Raw genomic sequence first — 19,664 nt, forward strand, 5'->3', positions numbered from 1 at the left:
CGTTGGTTGCAAATGTTTTGTCCAATACTGTATATAGGCAGTTTTGATTTTTTTTTTTTTCATGTTTTTATTCTAGGGGAACCACTTGAAGACAATAAGCACGTAAAAAATATAAAACATTAAATGTTTCATCATTTAACATTGACCTTAGTTTAGTGACAAATAGATCACTTGAAGAAAATGACCATTCAGCCTCCACACTTGTTACTTAAATTGACTTCAAAGCCATGTGCAACAAATCTAAAATGCTTGTTCGTTTTTTTGTTAGCTCAAATACTGCCATTTCTTTGAGCATTAGTTTGGAAGTTGATTCTATTTTTTGTTTCTTTGGTGAAATCCCTTTGACTGTCTCTCTCGAGCTATTCTTGCGAGGAAGTAAATTGTTGTTCTTGTTTCTGACTAGTTTTATTATCTGATAAATTTTCCTCATCTAAAGACTCACTTCTCTTTTGCTAAAATAAACGGTTAAACAAACTTGATGCAGTAGTAGCATTTGCATTTCTCTTTGGCATGGAATTTTCGAAAATGTCATGAGTTGCTCCATTAATGAGATCATGGTTATTCAGGTATTTAACTAAGTTTACTAATATATCATTCCTCCTCTCAGTGACTCTTTTAATAAATGAGTCAACTAGCTCTTAACTAAAGGTGTTTTCCTGGCTTTTTAGCTGCTTGAAAATGAACTTCAGAATGCCATCAGATGAGAGCAAGTTCAAATATCTTCTGCAAAGTGCTTCAGCACCAACCTTGATTGGTTCTAAAGCATTTACAAGATTTTGTAAGGTGGTAAATTCAGACTCAGAAATCATAATATCGTTTGATAACTCAATCAGTGACATTTGAATACATTTCTTAAGTGTAACAAATCTTGAAATCATATCCAGTAAGCTGTTCCAACATGTCTTAGAGTCTAAGATTAGCTGCAGCTCCTTTCCGAACTCAGACTGGACATGCTTTTGCAGAATGTACTTTTGAATTTTGCAGAATGTTTATTAAATAGTTACTAAAATAGTCTCTAGAGCTCAAACGTTTCTCAAACGTTTCTCAAACGTTGAGAAAACACGAAAGGGCAGTCCATCACACAAAATAAGCTCAAAAACAGCATCAACAGGATTCTTTGTCTTAAAAAATGAATCAATGGGTTTAATGACTTCGAGTTTCCTCTCAGGAGTAACAACAGTAGGAAACGTGATGTTGTGCTTTGTCCTCAGGTGGTTTTTGTCCTTTGTCCTCATGGAGCTTGTATTTCCTTTGTATTTAATTTCTTGGTCGCAGAGCTTGCACTTGGCCAATTCAAGTTCTTTTGAGTGCAAAAAGTGTTAAATGGTGTGTTATCCTTGTGGACTTCAGAAAACGACATTTTCGTTTTTGTGAAAATTTGTTTTTGACATTTTTGTTTTTGTGAAACTTACTGTTAAAGTTCAGGTGGAAGCAAATTAAATGTTTTCATTTACTTTCTTGAGCAACTACAAATCAAGATTAGTGTTTTAGAATTGCCAAAGAACCAAGTAAATTTTGTATAAAAGATATATATCCAAAAACCGGTTTTGAAAATAACATTTTCGGTTTTCGATTTCCAAACGTTTCCGGAAACCGGAAACCGGTTTTCTTTTCCCTAATATATATATATATGAGCTCGGATGACTAGTTAGCAACTTTGAAAGATTTTAAAGCTTTGAAATCGTATTCAAAAAGTCTGAGGGAGTCTCATCTGTAGTCACTTTTTCAAACGATGACCTAGGGCATCAAAAACTATCCTGTAGTCTGGTGAAATATACAACTCAAGACCTAGTGGCTAGTCTTTATCAACAAAAACTGCTTTCAGAAGGGTTTCAGCTTTAGTTGTATCCATTTTTACAACATTTCCAAAACTCTCTTTGAATTGAACAAAGAACTATTACGATTGATGTATGACAGAGATCTATGTAGTAGCCTCTGTCAGAATTTGCTAACGCCAGCACCACGGTTAACGGAACTAAACACCTCGAATGGTTTTATTATAACTTAAATTTAACCTCAGCAGCAGTCCCATATTCAATATAATGACACATCTGCGAATAGTCTCGTTCATGTTAAAAGTAAAAATTAAAAGTAAAGCAATGTTTATAAAATAAGGTTTAAAATAACACTGCTAAAAATTTATTACATTTAATTTTGACAAGATAAAATCAAAGTTCAATTTTTTTCGATTTCCTTTCTATTATATTTTTACAGATTTTAGGAAAATTCTGTTAGTGGAGTTATTTTGGAGTTATTTTTGTGTCTTTTACATCTGACTTTAAACTTTTTTGTAAACCATTGTTTTTGAACAATTTTTTTTAATGATACATATATAATTTTTATAAACTAATGGTTAAATAGAGGGTAAAAAGGAAGATCACTAAAAAAATATCAAAAGTATATTGCTAAATCTTTGATTGTAAAAATGAGTTCTTTCGTTTAAAAGAAAAGTAGTTTCGTTTAAAAGAAAAGTAGTTACTTTGATGAATAAAATCCTCAGTAAAATTTTTTAAAACTATTTTATTCCATAAGAATGGTCCGCGATAATCAATACAAAATTTAAAAAGATTTATTTGAAAAATGGGCAGCCTAATAAAATTATTATTGCGTAAAATGTATTTATTTTTATCTTTTGATGAATACAAATTATGGAAAGAAATAGGAAATGAATTGGTTTTACATGTAAACATAAAACAAAGAATGTTAAAAATGTTAAGCTCATATATATTAAAAACTTTCATTTCAAATAATAGAGGCTTGGGATGAGTATAACGGTCTTTAAAATATATATACGTGCTACATGGTTCTGCTGACAATAAAGAGGTTAAAGTTTATTTTTCTTTGTACTACCCCAAGCAATGTTTGCATAGTTTACGTGACAATGAATAAACGAGTGATATAATTGTACTAAAGTATGTTTATCTAAAACATTTTAATTTCTATTGATCTCCTAGAGTATTTTATTACTCAGAATAAGAAGCTGCCAGATTTTGGGAAAATAGAACTTGAAGTTTATGTAGCATAATGTCTTAGCCAAAAAACTATTGTGTGAAATAGCTCCATTTATGTTAATTTTTACCTAATGATCTGATTTTCTGCAAGTTCAAAATAATCTAAATGTAATTAACTTAAAAGTTTAATTAGAAACCTTTGTTTTTGCATAAAAGTATTTGTTCATCATTTCGCTGACGAGACAAATCTTCTATGTATTCCACCGTTACTTACGGGACATTTTGATTTTTGCAACGTCACATTTTTAGATATAAATTTTTATTCTAACAGATTAGATGTTTATATATTTATGAATCATCCTAAAATCATTTATTTGTTTTCCTGTATATTGAAACTTCGTTAAATTATTATAAGTTTAGGAATTATAGTTACAAACGGGACGCAAAAAAACATTGCATTAAACTTGTTGTTTTTAGTTAAATATTTCAAGCCAAGTATTTAGCCTACATTAACTGGCTTCTTAAATTAAGTAGTTATTATTTTGCGTAAAATTATTCAAAAGATTGTTTTAGCTATTTATTCATATATCTTAAATCAAATTAGTTATCGTTACTTACGGGGCAATTCTACGCTTTTATCAAAATATAATTTAGCTAGCATTTATATAGAAAGTATGACGCATGACTTTAATTTGAAATTTAAAGCAAAAAATAACACAAACAACATTATTAATCAAAATTTAAAATTTTTAAACATACGGCAACCCAATGATTTCTGGTTTTTGTTTGAATTTATTTATTCATTTTATCTAAATAACTCACTTGAGCGTCGAATTGCCCGTAAACAGTATAGAATGCACTTCCATAAAAATTATGCATTTTCTCCTTTACAATCGAATACCTAAAATAGGTTTTTTGAATTAATTCTAAAATTTCAAGATCTTGTAAAGTTTTACAATTGTCTCTTTGTGTTTGATTTTCTTCAAAATAAACTACCAAATTCGTTTGATAATTTTTTTATTAAAACAAGTGACACACAAATATTACACTCGAAATAATGAAAATTTTGACTTGCACACTTCCTTTTTTAACACTATCAAATATGGCAAGCTCTCTATAAAACATTAATATATTTCTCACTGGAACCAAGTAATACTATTTATAAAAAAAAATATTTTAACTAAATACCCTTTTATTACTTACATCCAGGGCCGCCGAGAGGGAGGAGGGAGGGCGAAAGGGGCAGTTTGTCCTGGGCGGCAGATATCCAAGGGGTGCCAAATGAAAATAAGGTACCTTTAAAAAAAAAAATTCTTCCATCTTTAATGTAGGGAAATTTTGATGAATAAGGGCGCCAAACAGGATTGCTGTCCCAGGCGGCTTGACGGCTCTCGGCGGCCCTGCCTACATCCTTCTTCTCAATCGAAACCAAATTAAGAATTATTTATTTGAGTATATATTTAATGAATATTAATTTTATCTTTTATTATTATTATTGTTTTTTTTATATTACTGTATTTATAAAACTACAAATAGTTTTATTTTATACTGTCCTTTTTTTTAACTTTACTACTAATATTACTATTATCATTAATTTATTTTTGTTTTAGAAGCGTTATTAATATTATTTATAATGATAGTGATTCCATTGCAGTAATAGTTTTATGGTTATTAGGGGTCGTCCATAAAAGACGTAATTCAGAATTCAATTAATAACCCGAAGTAGAAGTTTATTGGCTCTTTTTCGCGGAGATTTTCTTTGAGCATAGGGCGCTATATTTCTCTTAAAGTCTCTGCACACAAGAGTCAACATTCTCCTACTTCTTGCCATTAGTTAAACTTAAAGTGACGTCCTCTATGGTGACCCCTTGTCATAATTGTTGCAAATGTTATGTTTATTTTTATAATTTCTGTCATAGTTATAAATTTTACGATAATTTATTTGACCATCATTTTTATCATTAGTTATAATTTTTAGTAAAGTAATATTTAGTATATATATAATTTAGTATATATAGTTTAGTAATATTATAGTTACTATTTGTAATGTTTTTTTATTCATATTACTATTATTAGATTTTTTATTGTATTGTTATTGCAATTATTAATATTATTTTTATTTATTAGTGCTTTATTTTATTTTTTTTATTTTTTTAAATTTTATTTTAAATTCTTTCTATGTTTTATTTATAGTTTTTTTTTAGATGTTACTTCATTGACTAGTTTTTAACTATATGAGTGACACCTAATCTTATTTATGTGAGTTTATAATATATTATTGTAAATTTTTCATATTTTATGGTTAAATAAATGGAAAAAAAAAAAAAGGTTAAGCATGTTTTAACGGCTATTATGCTACCACGATTACCGTATTTGTTACTATGGTCATTTATAATTTTGCTACCATTGTTGCTTTTGCAATTTGCTATTTGTATAGCATTTACAGTCCCATGACAATTTATTAGTGCCACCAATATTTTTTTCATATTTTCTTATTCAAGTTGAATTTAACAATTGAAAAGCAATGTAATATATTTTAAATGTATTATTTATAAGAAGTCAATTATGTATAAAGTTAATTTCTTCAGATTTTTTTTTACTATTGGCATCCCTGACATTTCTGGAAGCCATCTTGTCACGACACTATTACTCAACTGTCATCTTTACAAGCATGTGATTGTTTTTCTCTGTCTATTTTATCGTTTTTTTTAGAATTCTGAAGAAGTAAGTGCAATATTTAGTTTTTATTTGTTTTACTAATATAATTTAAACTTGTAAATAAAGATTTTCTAATATTATTTCTAATATTATCAGAAAGGTCATTTTTGATAATGTTCCAACTCTAACCTCAAAAATCTTGTATTTTTTAGTAATGGGTAAAAAAGGAGATCTTTGACCAACAAAAATTGGATTTATAAAAGCATTGATAAATGAAAAAACACTTTCACAGCGTGAAATTGCTAAAAAATGTGGTATTTCACATACCTCAGTACAGAGAGTTGTCAAAAAATTGGATATGGGTGATAACTGTTCACCGAAAAGGAAAAGTAAATGTGGTAAAAAAAAAATTTTGACTCCTCGTGGTGAAAGAACATTGTCGAAAGTAATAAAGGAGGATAGGACTGCTACTAATTTTTTCATGAAAAATAAATTAACAAGCCTCTGGAATTTAAATCTCCACCAGAACATTGCAGAGAAGACTCAATGATCTCGGTTATAATAGTAGACGGCCAGTAAAAAAGCCAAAGTTAACAATCAAAATGAAAGAAAATAGATTGAAATGGGCTCTGAAGTATAAAAACTTTACAGTAGAAGATTGGAAACAGGCTTGTGTTTAAATTATTTTAATATTTTTATATGAAAACACACATGGAATGAGAAATTATAAAACAATATTTTATTTCAGGTTTACTTTAGTGATGAGAGCACATTCCAAGTGATGACAAACAAAGCTCAGTATGTTCGCCGTAAAAAATCGGAAAAAAATCACGAAGACTGTGTTATAAAAACTATAAAACATCCGACTTCTGTCATGATTTGGTCCGTGATAAGCGGAAAAGGTTTGGGTCGACTCTACGTTGTAGAGGGCATTATGAGGCAAGACCAGTATCGAGATGTCTTGCAACATCGATTGTTACCACAATTAAGGGATTGGTTTGGTGAAATGGAGAAATTTATATTTATGCAAGATGGTGCCCCTTGCCATACTGCTAAATCTATAAAAAAGTTTCTCTCAGAAGAAAAAGTTCCATTATTGGATTGGCCAGGTAACTCACCAGACGTCAATCCAATAGAAAATGTTTGGGAACTCCTGAAGAGAAAAATTTCAAAAGAAAATATCACAAACAAAGTTAATTTGATTGAAAAAATTATATATTATTGAAACCACGATATAAATTTAAAAGAAATGTCATTAAAATGTATTGAAAGCATGCCTCGATGCGTCCAAGCAATTGGACGCATCGAGGCATGAGGCAATTGATGCCAAAGGCGGGCTCACAAAATATTGATACAATGTGTGTCTATCATTAGGTTTATTAATTTTTGTCGTTATTTTATAGATTTATTTGGTTTTATTGTGTATATGAATGTTAATCAATTAAAAATAAAAAGTATTTGAATACATTTTAATTGTTTACTGCAATTTATAACCCCAAGAAATCATTAATACAGAAAAAATGTAGGTGGCACTAATAAATTGTCATGGGACTGTACGATATTTTTTAAGGCTAGGCTTAAAAACACCTCAGGGAAAAACAAAACTTTAAATTAAAAAGTTATATTTTTTTAATCCATAAATAATACACCGTTTTTACATATTTTATAATAATTAAAGAGATTTATAATATTCAATTTTAGAAATAAATATATTAGATTAAATGATCTGGAATTCATTTATGTATAACAATTAAAATTTGAAAATTGATCAATATTTCAATTTTCAATAATATAAATGAATAAAAATGGACAAACTAACATATTCTTAAGTAACAAACAGCCCAATTCTAATGATAATAAAATCTTTATTTATTTAATTTTTTGTGATATTATAATCTTCTATGATATTATCATTTACTTTTATTTAAAACTAAAAACACCTAAAAAATAAATAAATAAATAACCATTATCTAGTTAAAAAAAAAAAACTACTTTAAAATTGAAATTTTTTATGGAACGAAAAAAAGACACAAACCAACTAAGAATTAATATACCAAGTTTGTTAGAGAAAATTTTATACAAGAATTTGTGTGCATTAATTTAAATCTTCCAGTTGTTTATGATCATAATTTTAATATTCTAAACCAATCAAAAGTTTTAAAAAATTTTTTTAAATACTTAAATTAATTTTACTTAATAAAAAACTTTTTTTTGACTTTAAAAAGTAAAAACTAAAAATAAATAATTTTGTAAAACGTAATGCAACGTTATGCAAAATACAAACGTTTTTTATTCAATTTTCAACGCTCAGAGAAATTTTATTTACAAGTTATTATAAAATTTTCAGATTTTTTCTATTGTGAAAACAAATACCGAAATGAAAGACATACTGAACTGCCTGAAATATGACACCATAGTATTGTGGTTATTACTGCTAAAATTGTAGAAACAAAAAAAAATGTTAGCATATGCCATTGTCCAGTAGATAATGGAGCGTTGTCACATGTAATAGTTCTTGTTGAAACAATAGGAGAAAATTGCACTTTTTTTGTACGATTTTCTTCACGTGGCTCTTCAACAAGATTTTCTTTTTCTAATACTTTCCTAACATAATAAAATAATTAAATATAAATAATTAAATATAAAAATAAATATAAAATAATTTAATATTTTATTTATTTAACTGAAATAATGACCATATAAGTATTTTCAATACAAATTAGAGATAAAATTGACTTAATTAGCTAAGACTTGTAGGTGGCGTTACCTTGGGGAACTATACCTTGTGGGTGGACGGCGTCACCTCGAGTAACTATAATTTGTGGGTAGATAACGCCAAGTAAGAAACTACATAAAAAAATATTTTTTATTTGGAGTGTGTAACGTTTTGTTAAATTTTAATAAAAAATTTTAAACAATTGATAAAAACTCTAAAGGTAATCAAAAGACTTAATCAGACACATGAAAAATTGTTTTTTATTATATCTATATGTTAACCTTTGAGGCAATAAACAGAAAAATGAGAAACCTTGTCACCAAAGTTTTGGTACTAGTATGACTAACCTCGCATCACAAATGTGATATTAATTTGTTAAAATTTTTTTATGAAAGCACAAGGTGAAAAAATCTTTATGAGAGTGCCAGGTTCAAAACATGCTTTATCTGATCCATCTGAAAATAATCTTCAACCCACCACGAGATATTGGAAGTGGAACGATTGTTATGATTTGTGCAAAGCTATCGAGATGATCAAAGAATTTCAAAATTTTGAAGATGCTGATTTTATTTATGACTTGAAAATTGTTGTAAAGGATGTATTTAATTATATAAAACATCTGATGAGATAATCTCAATAGAAAAAGTTTAAACAATTAAAAAAAGAAACAGCATTTTGGCCCAAAGATTTTTTTCAAAATATTCTTCTGTTTGATACAGGGAGGGTCAAAGATACAAGGAGGGTCAAAGATAAAGGGAGGGTCAAAGATACAGGGAGGGTCAAAGATACAAGGGTCAAAGAGAGTATTTTAGCGAGAGAGGAATGAGTTCACATGTGGATATATTTTTTAAGAAAATAGCTGGAAAGGAGCTACTTTGATTCTGATAATTTTTTGACTGCTTAAGACATAGATGATGCTATAGATGCTACCTGCTCTTTATACAATTCCAAAATCACTAACATCTTTGGATAGAGTTCACAACTTGAAGATAAAAATTACTTCACAACTAAATATACTAATTTCTTCATTCTCTAACAATGTTTCAATGAAACAATTCACCACATTACATGAATTTTTTTGTAACGCTATGTTGGGCATTACCAGTTCAAAGTTTATTTAGATTTTCAAGTCTATAGAACTGTTTTATAGTTATTTCATTTGTGAAGAAGAAACAGTTAAAAAAATGAGCCCTGAGCAAGTTTACATGCAGTATAAAAAGAAACTCCTGTCTGATCAATACTTAACTAGTCAACAAATAAAATCTTTATTTTCAAGGTAGGCATTGTTTCTATTAAATACTTCAACAAGTAAATTAAATTAAGGTTTTGAACATTAGGTTGCAAATATGTAACTAATGCAAGTTTCAAAAAAAACTTTAATTTTGTGTGTATTTTTTGAATATAAAAAATAGAATATAGAAAAAAAAATTAAATTTTTTTTTTTAATATTCTGAGCGGTATATAAAAAACTCAAGTAATTTGCCTGATTCTTACAAAAAATGGCTCTTAAAACCTTTATGTAGGAGTTATAAAAGATATATTTTAAAACCTTTATGTAGGAGTTATAAAAAATATATTTTAAAACCTTTATGTAGGAGTTATAAAAGATATATCTTAAAACCTTTATGTAGGAGTTATAAAAGATATATCTTAAAACCTTTATATAGGAGTTATAAAAGTAAGGTTACCATATATACCTGTTTCGTGCATACATTAAAAAATTAGGCAAATAAAATTCTTTTAAATAAAGTTATTTAAACAATGAATTTGCTTAAATATAATTATGAAACTAAATGAATTAAATTCCATTAAACTTAACTATAATATACAAAACTAAATCAATTTAATTTATGTGATAGTTAAAAAGTTTTTCCAGTTCCTATTAGAAAAGAGAAAATTTATTTCAAAACATTTTTCAATTCCAAAAAAAAAAGCACACATTTTACACAAATTTTCGCTTTAAAATGTCTTTTTTTCCCTGACTATTATAAATAATACTGTGATTTTCTTTTATAAAATAGTGTTTTTAAAAATGGCTAAGGGACTGATTTATATACCAGTATTTATATATTTATATATACCAACTTTATTTCTTGTACGTGCCAGACATTTTTCAGATATGGTTACCTTAATAAAAGATATATTTTAAAACTTTTATGTAGGAGTTATAAAAGTTATATTTTAAAACCGTTATGAAGGAGTTATAAAAGATATATCTTAAAACCTTTATATATTTTTATATATTTTAAATGATAATTTAACAAATGAAATAATAATAAAAGTAATGAATGAAGTATTTACATCTCCTCTATTTTTTTCACTTCTTCTTCAACAATTTTGACCTCTTTTTTATTTTTTTTGGCTTCTTTTAAATTGTCTTGTGATGTTTTTTTCTAAAAAAAAATGTCATGTAAACATAAAAATTTCTTAAAACTGTATACTTTCAATTCAAAAACATGTGTAACATAAACATTTGTTACTTCCTAATTAATAATAATAATAATAATATTAATTATTATTATTATTAATAACAATAATAAAAATTATTATTATTATTACTATTAGTAGTAGTAGTATTAGTAAATAAAGGCTTGATTTACTTTCAATAATTAAATAGGATGTAGTACATACATGTAGTAGTAATAAGTTTTTCTACTTTTATTGTAAATGCTCAATTAACATGTTTGTACTATTATTAAAAACAATAAACATCTAAGCTTATATCAGAACAATGGGTTTCATGCAATTGATATTCAACATCATATTATCAAAAATGGTTTTGAAAGGAATATTAAATATTTGTATAAGATATTTATAAAAAATTTTTAGAAGATTTTTAAAATAATTTTTAATATCATATCACATGTAGTGTTTTATTTTACTAATACCATTACTTTTAAGTTAATTTTAAACAATTCTATATGTATATTATTAAAAAAAAAAGATATACAGTTTCTCTCAATAATATTATTTTTCTATTTCGAAAATTTCATTTAGTTATAGATATCAGCATTAGGCACCAGCAATTTTCAACTTTTTTTAGAAAAATCAATTGCTTTACCAGGGAGAACCTTTATTAGACCATAAAACTATAATGGGCAAACTTTGAAAGTTGCAAGTCTTCCTGATTCTATCTTACTCTAAAAAAACTTTTTTACATATAATTCATTATAAAACATAAACTAGATTGATAAACTAGATTATGCCATACTTTATAGTTTGTCTATAACTGTCTCAAACTTAATTAAACTAACAAGAATATTGGTTTGACTATATCTGTAATAAAGACAAGAAAAAACTGAACACACATCTGAATAAAGTTTATTCAAGAATAAAGTGCACAAGACTTAAGAAAAACATTTTAAGAAAACTAAAAACAGAAAAAATAATTAAAAAGTAATTATCTAAACATAAATAATCATAACAAAAGAAAAGAAAGCTTTTAGAGGAAAAAAAAAATAAAAATGTTGCTTTATACTTGCTTGAAAAATGGAACAGGTTTTGTAAGAATTGAATTTTCCGAATCTTTGAAAATGAATTGTGAACAAATTGGTCTAACCAAAATTATAAGTAAAGACCCTACTGCCAGTTACGATGCAAAATTAAAAGATACCTTTCAAAACTAAATAAAAAACAATTTTTTTCTAAAAAGGAATACAAAAAAATATATTTAAGTGATCCTATCCAAATTTTATATATGGAGTAATCAAAGCTTGTAAACCAGCAACACAATAATAAAAAACCTCTTTAACTATATATAAAAAAGCAGAAACTTGGAATATTGACAAAGATGAGGTTCAGGTATCTTTTGATGTTGTAAATCTGTAACCGACGATTCTGTTAAAAGTAGCCACTCTTTTACATTTAGAACTATTAAATAACAATTTATCATATAAAAACTTAACAAAACCAAAACATAGGTGAAACAAAACAACTCATAGAGCTTTGCCTTTTTCAAAGTTATTTTTTCAAAGATTCTCATAAAGGAGAATTCAGACCCAATAGGACTTTCATGGTTGTTTTATGGACAATATTTTATGATCATGGCTGTTTATAGTGGAGTTCCACAAGAAACTTTTACTATTCATTGTTCATATTAATAATATATTTGATGAAAGAAAGAATAATTGTAAACTATATGATAATGAATTTTTTATTCAACTGATGTCACCAAGTCACTTAGGGTGATTCCATGTGAAAACATCCAATTTTTTTTGAAAATGCAACCTTAAGTCTCAGATTTTGCTGATTTTTAAACCACTTAAAGATTTTAGTAAATTATTAACATCCTGAAAATTTTATCATCTAATTTCAATCGGTTCCAAAGATATAGCTATTTTAAGTTTGCCTCCAACCAACAAAAATCCGCCATTTTTAAAATGGTTTTGGTCCTAGTTTCTGTTATATGTGTGTTGGAAAGCTGAAAATTTGCACCTTTACATACTTTGGGCCAACGAATCCAATGAAACAACTTAAAATACTTAAAACGAACATAACACCTGAAATTTAAATGTTTACCACAATTTTACTGGGGTGAGTCTAATTACAAAAATGCAGATGTAGCTCTATATTTTTTTTTAGAATTTGTCTTGAATAGTTAAGTTATAGTTATTACAGAGAATTGGAGAGTAGTCTTTTCTAAAACAGAAATAAAAACATGGTTAAATCTACTTAAATTTAATGCTTAAAAACAGGTATTTTGATTATGGTATTTGAACTAATGAGATATTTGAGTTAAACAAGAAAGGTGTAATTTGACAGTTTTTTTAACTGGAACAGTTTCAGCTATATTGAAATGTTATTTTAGATGTTGTTGTTTAGACTTGCTGTTTCTGCTTTTTAGTAGTTTAATTATTTAGAAATGTTTATAATGTTGTAAAATTAGAATTCTCATTAATGATATAAAATTTTCTAATCCTGAACAACCTTGACCCCATGAACACATTGAATGAATTATACATTTCTTAGACATCTTTTTTAGGGATAATAAATAATAGTATATTGATAAAATGGAACCTTGTGGATTTGGAAACATTTTATATGACGAATGTCACAAAATATGTTTCGTTCGAAAACAAGGATTAAAAAATTTTTGTAATCTAGAAAAGGATTTTCAAGATACTTATATTTGGAGGTCTGGCTTGCTTGAGACTACATCATACGAAGAGATAAGACTATTTGTTATCATCATGAGCAGGTTTTAGGACCAATGTTTCTACTAAAGAATTATAAGTGTTGTGATGTTTTAAAAAGACACAAAAAGAAGGTTAAAGGTAATATATATATATATATATATATATATATATATATATATATATATATATATATATATATATATATGTATATATATATATATATATATATATATATACACACTCAATTCTCTTTTTTTGCGGTATATATGTTCCAGGACAATTCACACAAAAAAAAATTGCACAAAAAAAGACATACATTTACATGTAAAATTGTGGATACATTCTATTCACTAAAAAAATCGCATAAAACCTAAATAATGACTTCAAACACATCAAAAGTTGCATAAGATATTTTATATCTTCAGGTTATGAAAAGAATATCTTTTTAAAAAACCAGTAAGCCATCCTGTGCTGGCCAAAAATTGTGCATTATTCCCATCTGAAGATGTAGATGGCTCTGATTCCTTCAACTGCTTGTAAAATCGAAGAGCTTTCTGTTTAATTAAATGCCCAACTATATGAATTCTTTTTTGAGTTAAATCTTCAATCCAAATTGCAAGCACCTTTTCTGTTAGGGTGTCTCTTGAGAAATTTTGTCGCTCATGTATTCAGTTTTAGTCAAATTGTGATGAAGTTTCGAATATTGAAATGGAGTGTGAAATTGATGATGATGTACCATTTGTTAAAGGTAAATCTTGTAATAAACAACAGTTAGACAACTCTTTAATATCAATTGGAGTCTCACCAATTAAAGTTTATGGTGTCGCAAAGCATCAACAAGTTGTAACACCAAAAAGAAAATTAGTCAAAGCCTACTTAAAAATGGAAGGAGTAGCAAGTGCTTATGGAGTAAATATAGATAACTTAAGTGTAGCCTCAACATTTCCCAGTCATCCTACAAATAAAAAAAAAAGCAAATGATCTTGATCATTTGACAATTTTAATGAAAGAAAAACTTAAAGTTTACCCATTGAAAAAATAAAATTCAAATATTAACACTTACACCTGAATCTTGGTCTAGAAAATATGCTTCAGAATATTTTGAAGTTTCTCAACATCTTATACGACGTGCTAGGAAACTAAAAAATGAAAACGGAATTCTTGCTATACCTGATAAGAAAATAGGCAAAAAAATACCTGACTTTCTTACAGCTTTGGTTCAAGATTTTTTTCAACAAGATGAACATTCTAGAATTATGCCTATTAAAAAAGATTTTGTTAAGGTTAAAAGTGTTCCTCCACAACAAAAAAGATTATTGTTGAGCAACCTTCATGACCTTTATATTGATTTTAAAAGTAAACATTCTAATTTTAAAATGGGATTTTCAAAGTTTTGTAGTTTGCGTCCAAAATGGTGTATTAGTGTACACACTGTGTATGTGTTCGTATTTACCATCAAAACTCAATATTGCTTGTAAATGCTATCCAATGGAATGTTACAAGAAGAAATTCAATTTAATCAATGGTAAAGTACTGATAGATCACAATTAATTACTCAGACAGTTAACTTATTTGAATATAAAGAACTAGTTGCTTCTCACATTAATCAACTAACTTCACATTCATATATTGCTAAATGCCAAACTCTCTATTTGAAAGAGCTAAAAAATAATTTATGTGTACAGGCAGATTTTGCAGAGAACTATCAATTTGTTATACAGGATGAAATACAAAGTTATCATTGAAATAAACAACAATGTACACTACATCCTGTTGTTATATATTTTAAGGAAATTTCTAAAACAAATATTCAGCATAAGTCATTCTGTTTTTTAAGTGATGACATGATACATGCTTTGTGTATGAATTTCAAAAGAAAATTGTAGAGTACATTAAAGAATATTTAGTTAGTATCAATAAAATTTATTATTTTTCTGATGGATATTCTGCTCATTATAAAAACTATAAAAAACTTTATAAATCTATGCCACCATAAGGAAGATTTCGAGATTACAGCTGAATGGGTATTTTTTGCAACCAGCCATGGAAAATCCACTTGTGATGGCATAGGTGGTACGGTTAAAAGAATAACACCAAGAGCAAGTTTTCAAAGATCATTAAATAACTAAATATTGACAGTTGATGATATGCTCGAGTTTTGCATCACCAATATAAACACAATAATATTTTATAAAATTACCAAAGAAATAGTTAATTCAAGGTAACAGCAACTAAAGGAGCAATTTGAAACAGGAAAAACTGTTCCAGGTACCAGAAGCTATCATCATTATAAACCCATTTCAAAATTTGAAATTACTTTTAAAAGAACAAGCAAATATCAATGTGTTGACATATTTATACTGTCAAAAGCAGTAAAGTCTGATGTTTTAATTGTACCAAACCTAAATGATTTTGTTGCATGCAAATACGATTCCTTTTGGTGGATAGGCATGATTACAGAGATATATATTACAACAAATGATATTCAAATTAAGTTTATGCATCCTCGCGGTCCTTCTCGAAACTTTATTTGGCCACATAGAGATGATATCTGTTGGGTACCATTGTCGAGTTTAATTGCAGTAATCAAAGTCCCAACAACAAAATCATGGTGAACATATTACATTGATGTAAATGATTATAACACTATAACTAATAAATTTTAATTTTTTTTGAGTTTTTAATTTTTAAATTTAGTATATTATTTTTGTTTCTTGAACTTCTTTCCAAGTGCTCTATTGGTTTTGGAGCCTTTTTTTTATTAAGTTTATATTATTATATTATTATATATTTTATTTATATTATTATATATATATATTTATATTATATTATTATATATTTATATTTAAATTATATTTTTTTTTACATTAAGTTTATTTGTCTTAGTTTGATAAATGTGAAACTAATGTTTTATAAGTAAAAAATTTAAGTATATTTGAAGATGTTTTTATTTTTTCTATTACCTTTGAAACTATAATTTTTTAGGATCAGATTCTATAAAATTACAAAGAAAACAGAAACAGCTAGCCAAATCAGTTTCAGTTACAAAACTGTCAAATTACACCTTTTTTTTTTCCGTTTAATTAATGAAAATACCTGTTTTCAGCACTAAATTTAAGTAGATTTGACCATGTTTTTATTTCTGTTTTAGAAAAGACCACTCTCCAATTCTTTGTAATAACTATAACTTAACTATTCAAGATAAATTCTAAAAAAAAAAAAAAAATCAAGCTACATTTGCATTTTTGTAATTAGACTCACCCCAGTAAAATTGTGGTAAACATTTAAATTTCAGGTGTTATGTTCGTTTTAAGTATTTTAAGTTGTTTCATTGGATTCGTTGGCCCAAAGTATGTAAAGGTGCAAATTTTCAGCTTTCCAACACACATATAACAGAAACTAGGACTAAAACCATTTTTAAAAATGGCAGATTTTTGTTGGTTGGAGGCAAACTTAAAATAGCTATATCTTTAAAACCGATTGAAATTAGATGATAAAATTTTCAAGATGTTAATAATTTACTAAAATCTTTAAGTGGTTTAAAAATTAGCAAAATCTGAGACTTAGGGTTGCAAGCCCTGGATGTTTTCACATTGAAATGCAATTCAATGATCTAATTGCTTTTCTTGATAGCAGTTTTGTTTTCAGTTTTACGCCTGTCAGCTACCATAATTAGTTGTCTACTTATAATATATGATTACAATATATAAGGACATTTTCTAAATATGTTCATAACGAGAATTGAACTACAAACTTTCAGTTTATCAGGCTGACGCTTTAACTGATCAAGCTATAGATGTTGATGTTGATAGAAAATAATAAATGTAAAAAATGTAATAAAATCAAGCAACAACAAAAAGTACTACAGTCATGGAGGCATTGTTTTTTTCTCAATGTTTTTTTTTATTTTTTAAATTATTTTTACAATCTCAACTGATCTTCTCCATTTGGCAAGCGCTTTTGTGCTCTTGCAGTTTTTTGCTCACCCACATGCCAGCTGATACTTCGGTCAGCGCTTTTTTTAGCACTTGCCAATAATTTTCAAGGGTGTTTTTAAATTGCAACAAATCTTTTTTCTTAATCAAGTGCGCAATTTAAAAAACATTTTTTTTAAATTGCGCACGTCAGACAAATAAAATAATTACTGTCCAGCAGGTGCTTTTTTGTGCACTGGCCACAAATTCCAAACAGAGAAGACTGTCAACCTTTTCACTCCTAAACACAAACTTTGACAAACAAGGCCACTGACAAAGACGAACTTTGCTGTGCAGAGAAATAAGTTCAAAGTGATACTAATAGGAATATGGTAAAGACAGAATTCTGAACTTCTCACTTTTGAAGCAAGTGCTCTAAAACTACACAGCTACCACATTTTGAAAATTTATTCTTTTATTTAAAAACCTACAATTTCTGATAAAAAATCTTATTAACTTATGTATTAAATATAACAAAAAATTAAATTACAAAAAATCTTAAGAGCATAGTAATTTAAAAACTCACCATGGCTTCATCCTCTTTTACAAATTTTGATGTTTCTCCATATTTACTCATTGCTTCAGAATATTGAGATTTACCCATTTCTGCATAAATTAAGGTAAACATATCCAAACTTTTCATAGTCAGTTGATGCTCATTTCCATATGCCTTTTGTCTTAATTGAGTGGCTTTTCCACAATACTCAAGAGCCAGCTGAAACTTTTGCTGTTCAAGACATGAGTGAGATAATCGTTCATACTCATTTGCTCGGCGCGCCTCATCTAAGCATGGATCTAAATCTAAAGGTTGGTAACCAGAACCTGTTTCTTTTTTATATTCATCAACTTGAATGCCAGCCTCAATAATTGCAGTTTCATAATAAAGTTTGGTTCCTTGCATGAATTCCACAGCTCTCTGATAGTCTCCTGCTGATGCATAAATTTCTGATATATGTGTTAAGCATTGGGGTAACATTGTAAATTTTGTTTTCGAACTAGGTTTCAGGCCTTTTAAACAGCCAAGAAAGCATAATAAAGCATGGTTGTTACTTCCAAGCTGCTTGAAGCTCAAAGCTTTCTCATACAATAAAACCCTTTCTTCATCAGAAAGTTCATCAGAGTAATCATTTGATAACTCTTTATTTAAAATATTATAATCTTCATTTTCATTTTCTAAAACATTTTCAGAAATTTCCTTATTCATCTTTTTTTGTTGATGTGAAATTATTTATTTTTAAATTTGTAAAAATTCTAAAATAAAATCAACATGAAATGATTTATAAAACTTTTTATAAAAAGACTACCATAAATGGAAGCTATTTATAAAAATATAAGACATAATATTTAAATAAATATAACTACATACAGCTGATATACTTGGCAAACTACCAGTTAATTTTTTTTTACCATTTATTCAACACATGTTTCCATGAACACCTGAATATAATTATTATCAGAGTGACAAAAGAAATCAAGTAAGGAACTTTGAGATAATATTAAAAAGAGCCAATCACATACAAATCCATTTAAAAAAAACTCTATTGTGTAATCGTTATAGCTATCAATAATAACAACTATCACAATAACTATAGGTTTAATAATATGACTTTTTACAGTTTTATATAAGTACTTTTTACAGTTTTATATATTTATATAAGACTAAATATAATTAGTCCTTAAATTTGTCATTTATCTTTTATTATAAATAGAGGATATTTATGGTTTTAAGATGGATAAAAGTAGATATTTATGATTAAACAAAGAATAAATCAAATAATGTAAACTTAAAAAAATAACAATATAATTCTACTAAAATAATGAGAAAAAAGAAAACATGATTTTTTTTTTCTATAGCCCAGTTGGAAACATCGCTATTGTATAGTTACTATGTATTAGTAAAACTATATTACTATGATAAATATATAATAAATTATGGTTTTGGAATTCAGAAAGCTATTGATAAATACAATTAAAAATTATATTAAATAAAACATCCTTAATATCATTTTTAAATATTACTAAATGTTGAAAATTATTTCAGGTATATAATAAAATCTTACTGCAAGTTGTTACTTGCAGTAACATACATTAATTAAACATTTCTTCTTGACAACAAATTGAAATATTTAATTCAATTAAATAAATCAGAACTGCGGGTTGACTCGCGGGCACCGAAGTTAATTTATCTAAATATAAATCCTCCAGTTAACAGTTAACGTCGTTTCACTTT

At 27.1% G+C, this 19,664-nt stretch overlaps 1 protein-coding gene and 1 long non-coding RNA gene across 3 annotated transcripts; both read right to left on the reverse strand.

Moving 5' to 3' along the window:
• Window positions 1-7,214: 7,214 nt before the first annotated feature.
• LOC100210562 (uncharacterized) lies at window positions 7,215-18,700 on the reverse strand. 2 transcript variants are annotated; one of them, XM_065796505.1, is made up of 3 exons: window positions 17,961-18,698; window positions 10,627-10,718; window positions 7,215-8,213 (listed from the first exon to the last, which is right to left on the reverse strand). In XM_065796505.1, the coding sequence occupies exons 1-3, from the start codon at window positions 18,636-18,638 to the stop codon at window positions 7,964-7,966; spliced, it is 1,020 nt and encodes a 339-aa protein (XP_065652577.1). In that variant the 5' UTR covers window positions 18,639-18,698; the 3' UTR covers window positions 7,215-7,963. The 2 variants fall into 2 exon arrangements, with proteins under 2 accessions (XP_065652577.1, XP_065652578.1); XM_065796506.1 differs by lacking the exon at window positions 7,215-8,213 and adding an exon at window positions 8,339-8,456 and having other exon boundaries at window positions 17,961-18,700.
• On the reverse strand, window positions 13,831-16,149 carry LOC136079101 (uncharacterized). The gene is made up of 2 exons (XR_010637944.1): window positions 14,524-16,149; window positions 13,831-14,415 (listed from the first exon to the last, which is right to left on the reverse strand). It is a non-coding gene; the product is annotated as an uncharacterized LOC136079101 (long non-coding RNA).
• Window positions 18,701-19,664: the final 964 nt, after the last annotated feature.

This window comes from Hydra vulgaris, chromosome 04 (genome assembly GCF_038396675.1).
Source record: "Hydra vulgaris chromosome 04, alternate assembly HydraT2T_AEP".
NCBI lineage: Eukaryota > Metazoa > Cnidaria > Hydrozoa > Anthoathecata > Hydridae > Hydra > Hydra vulgaris.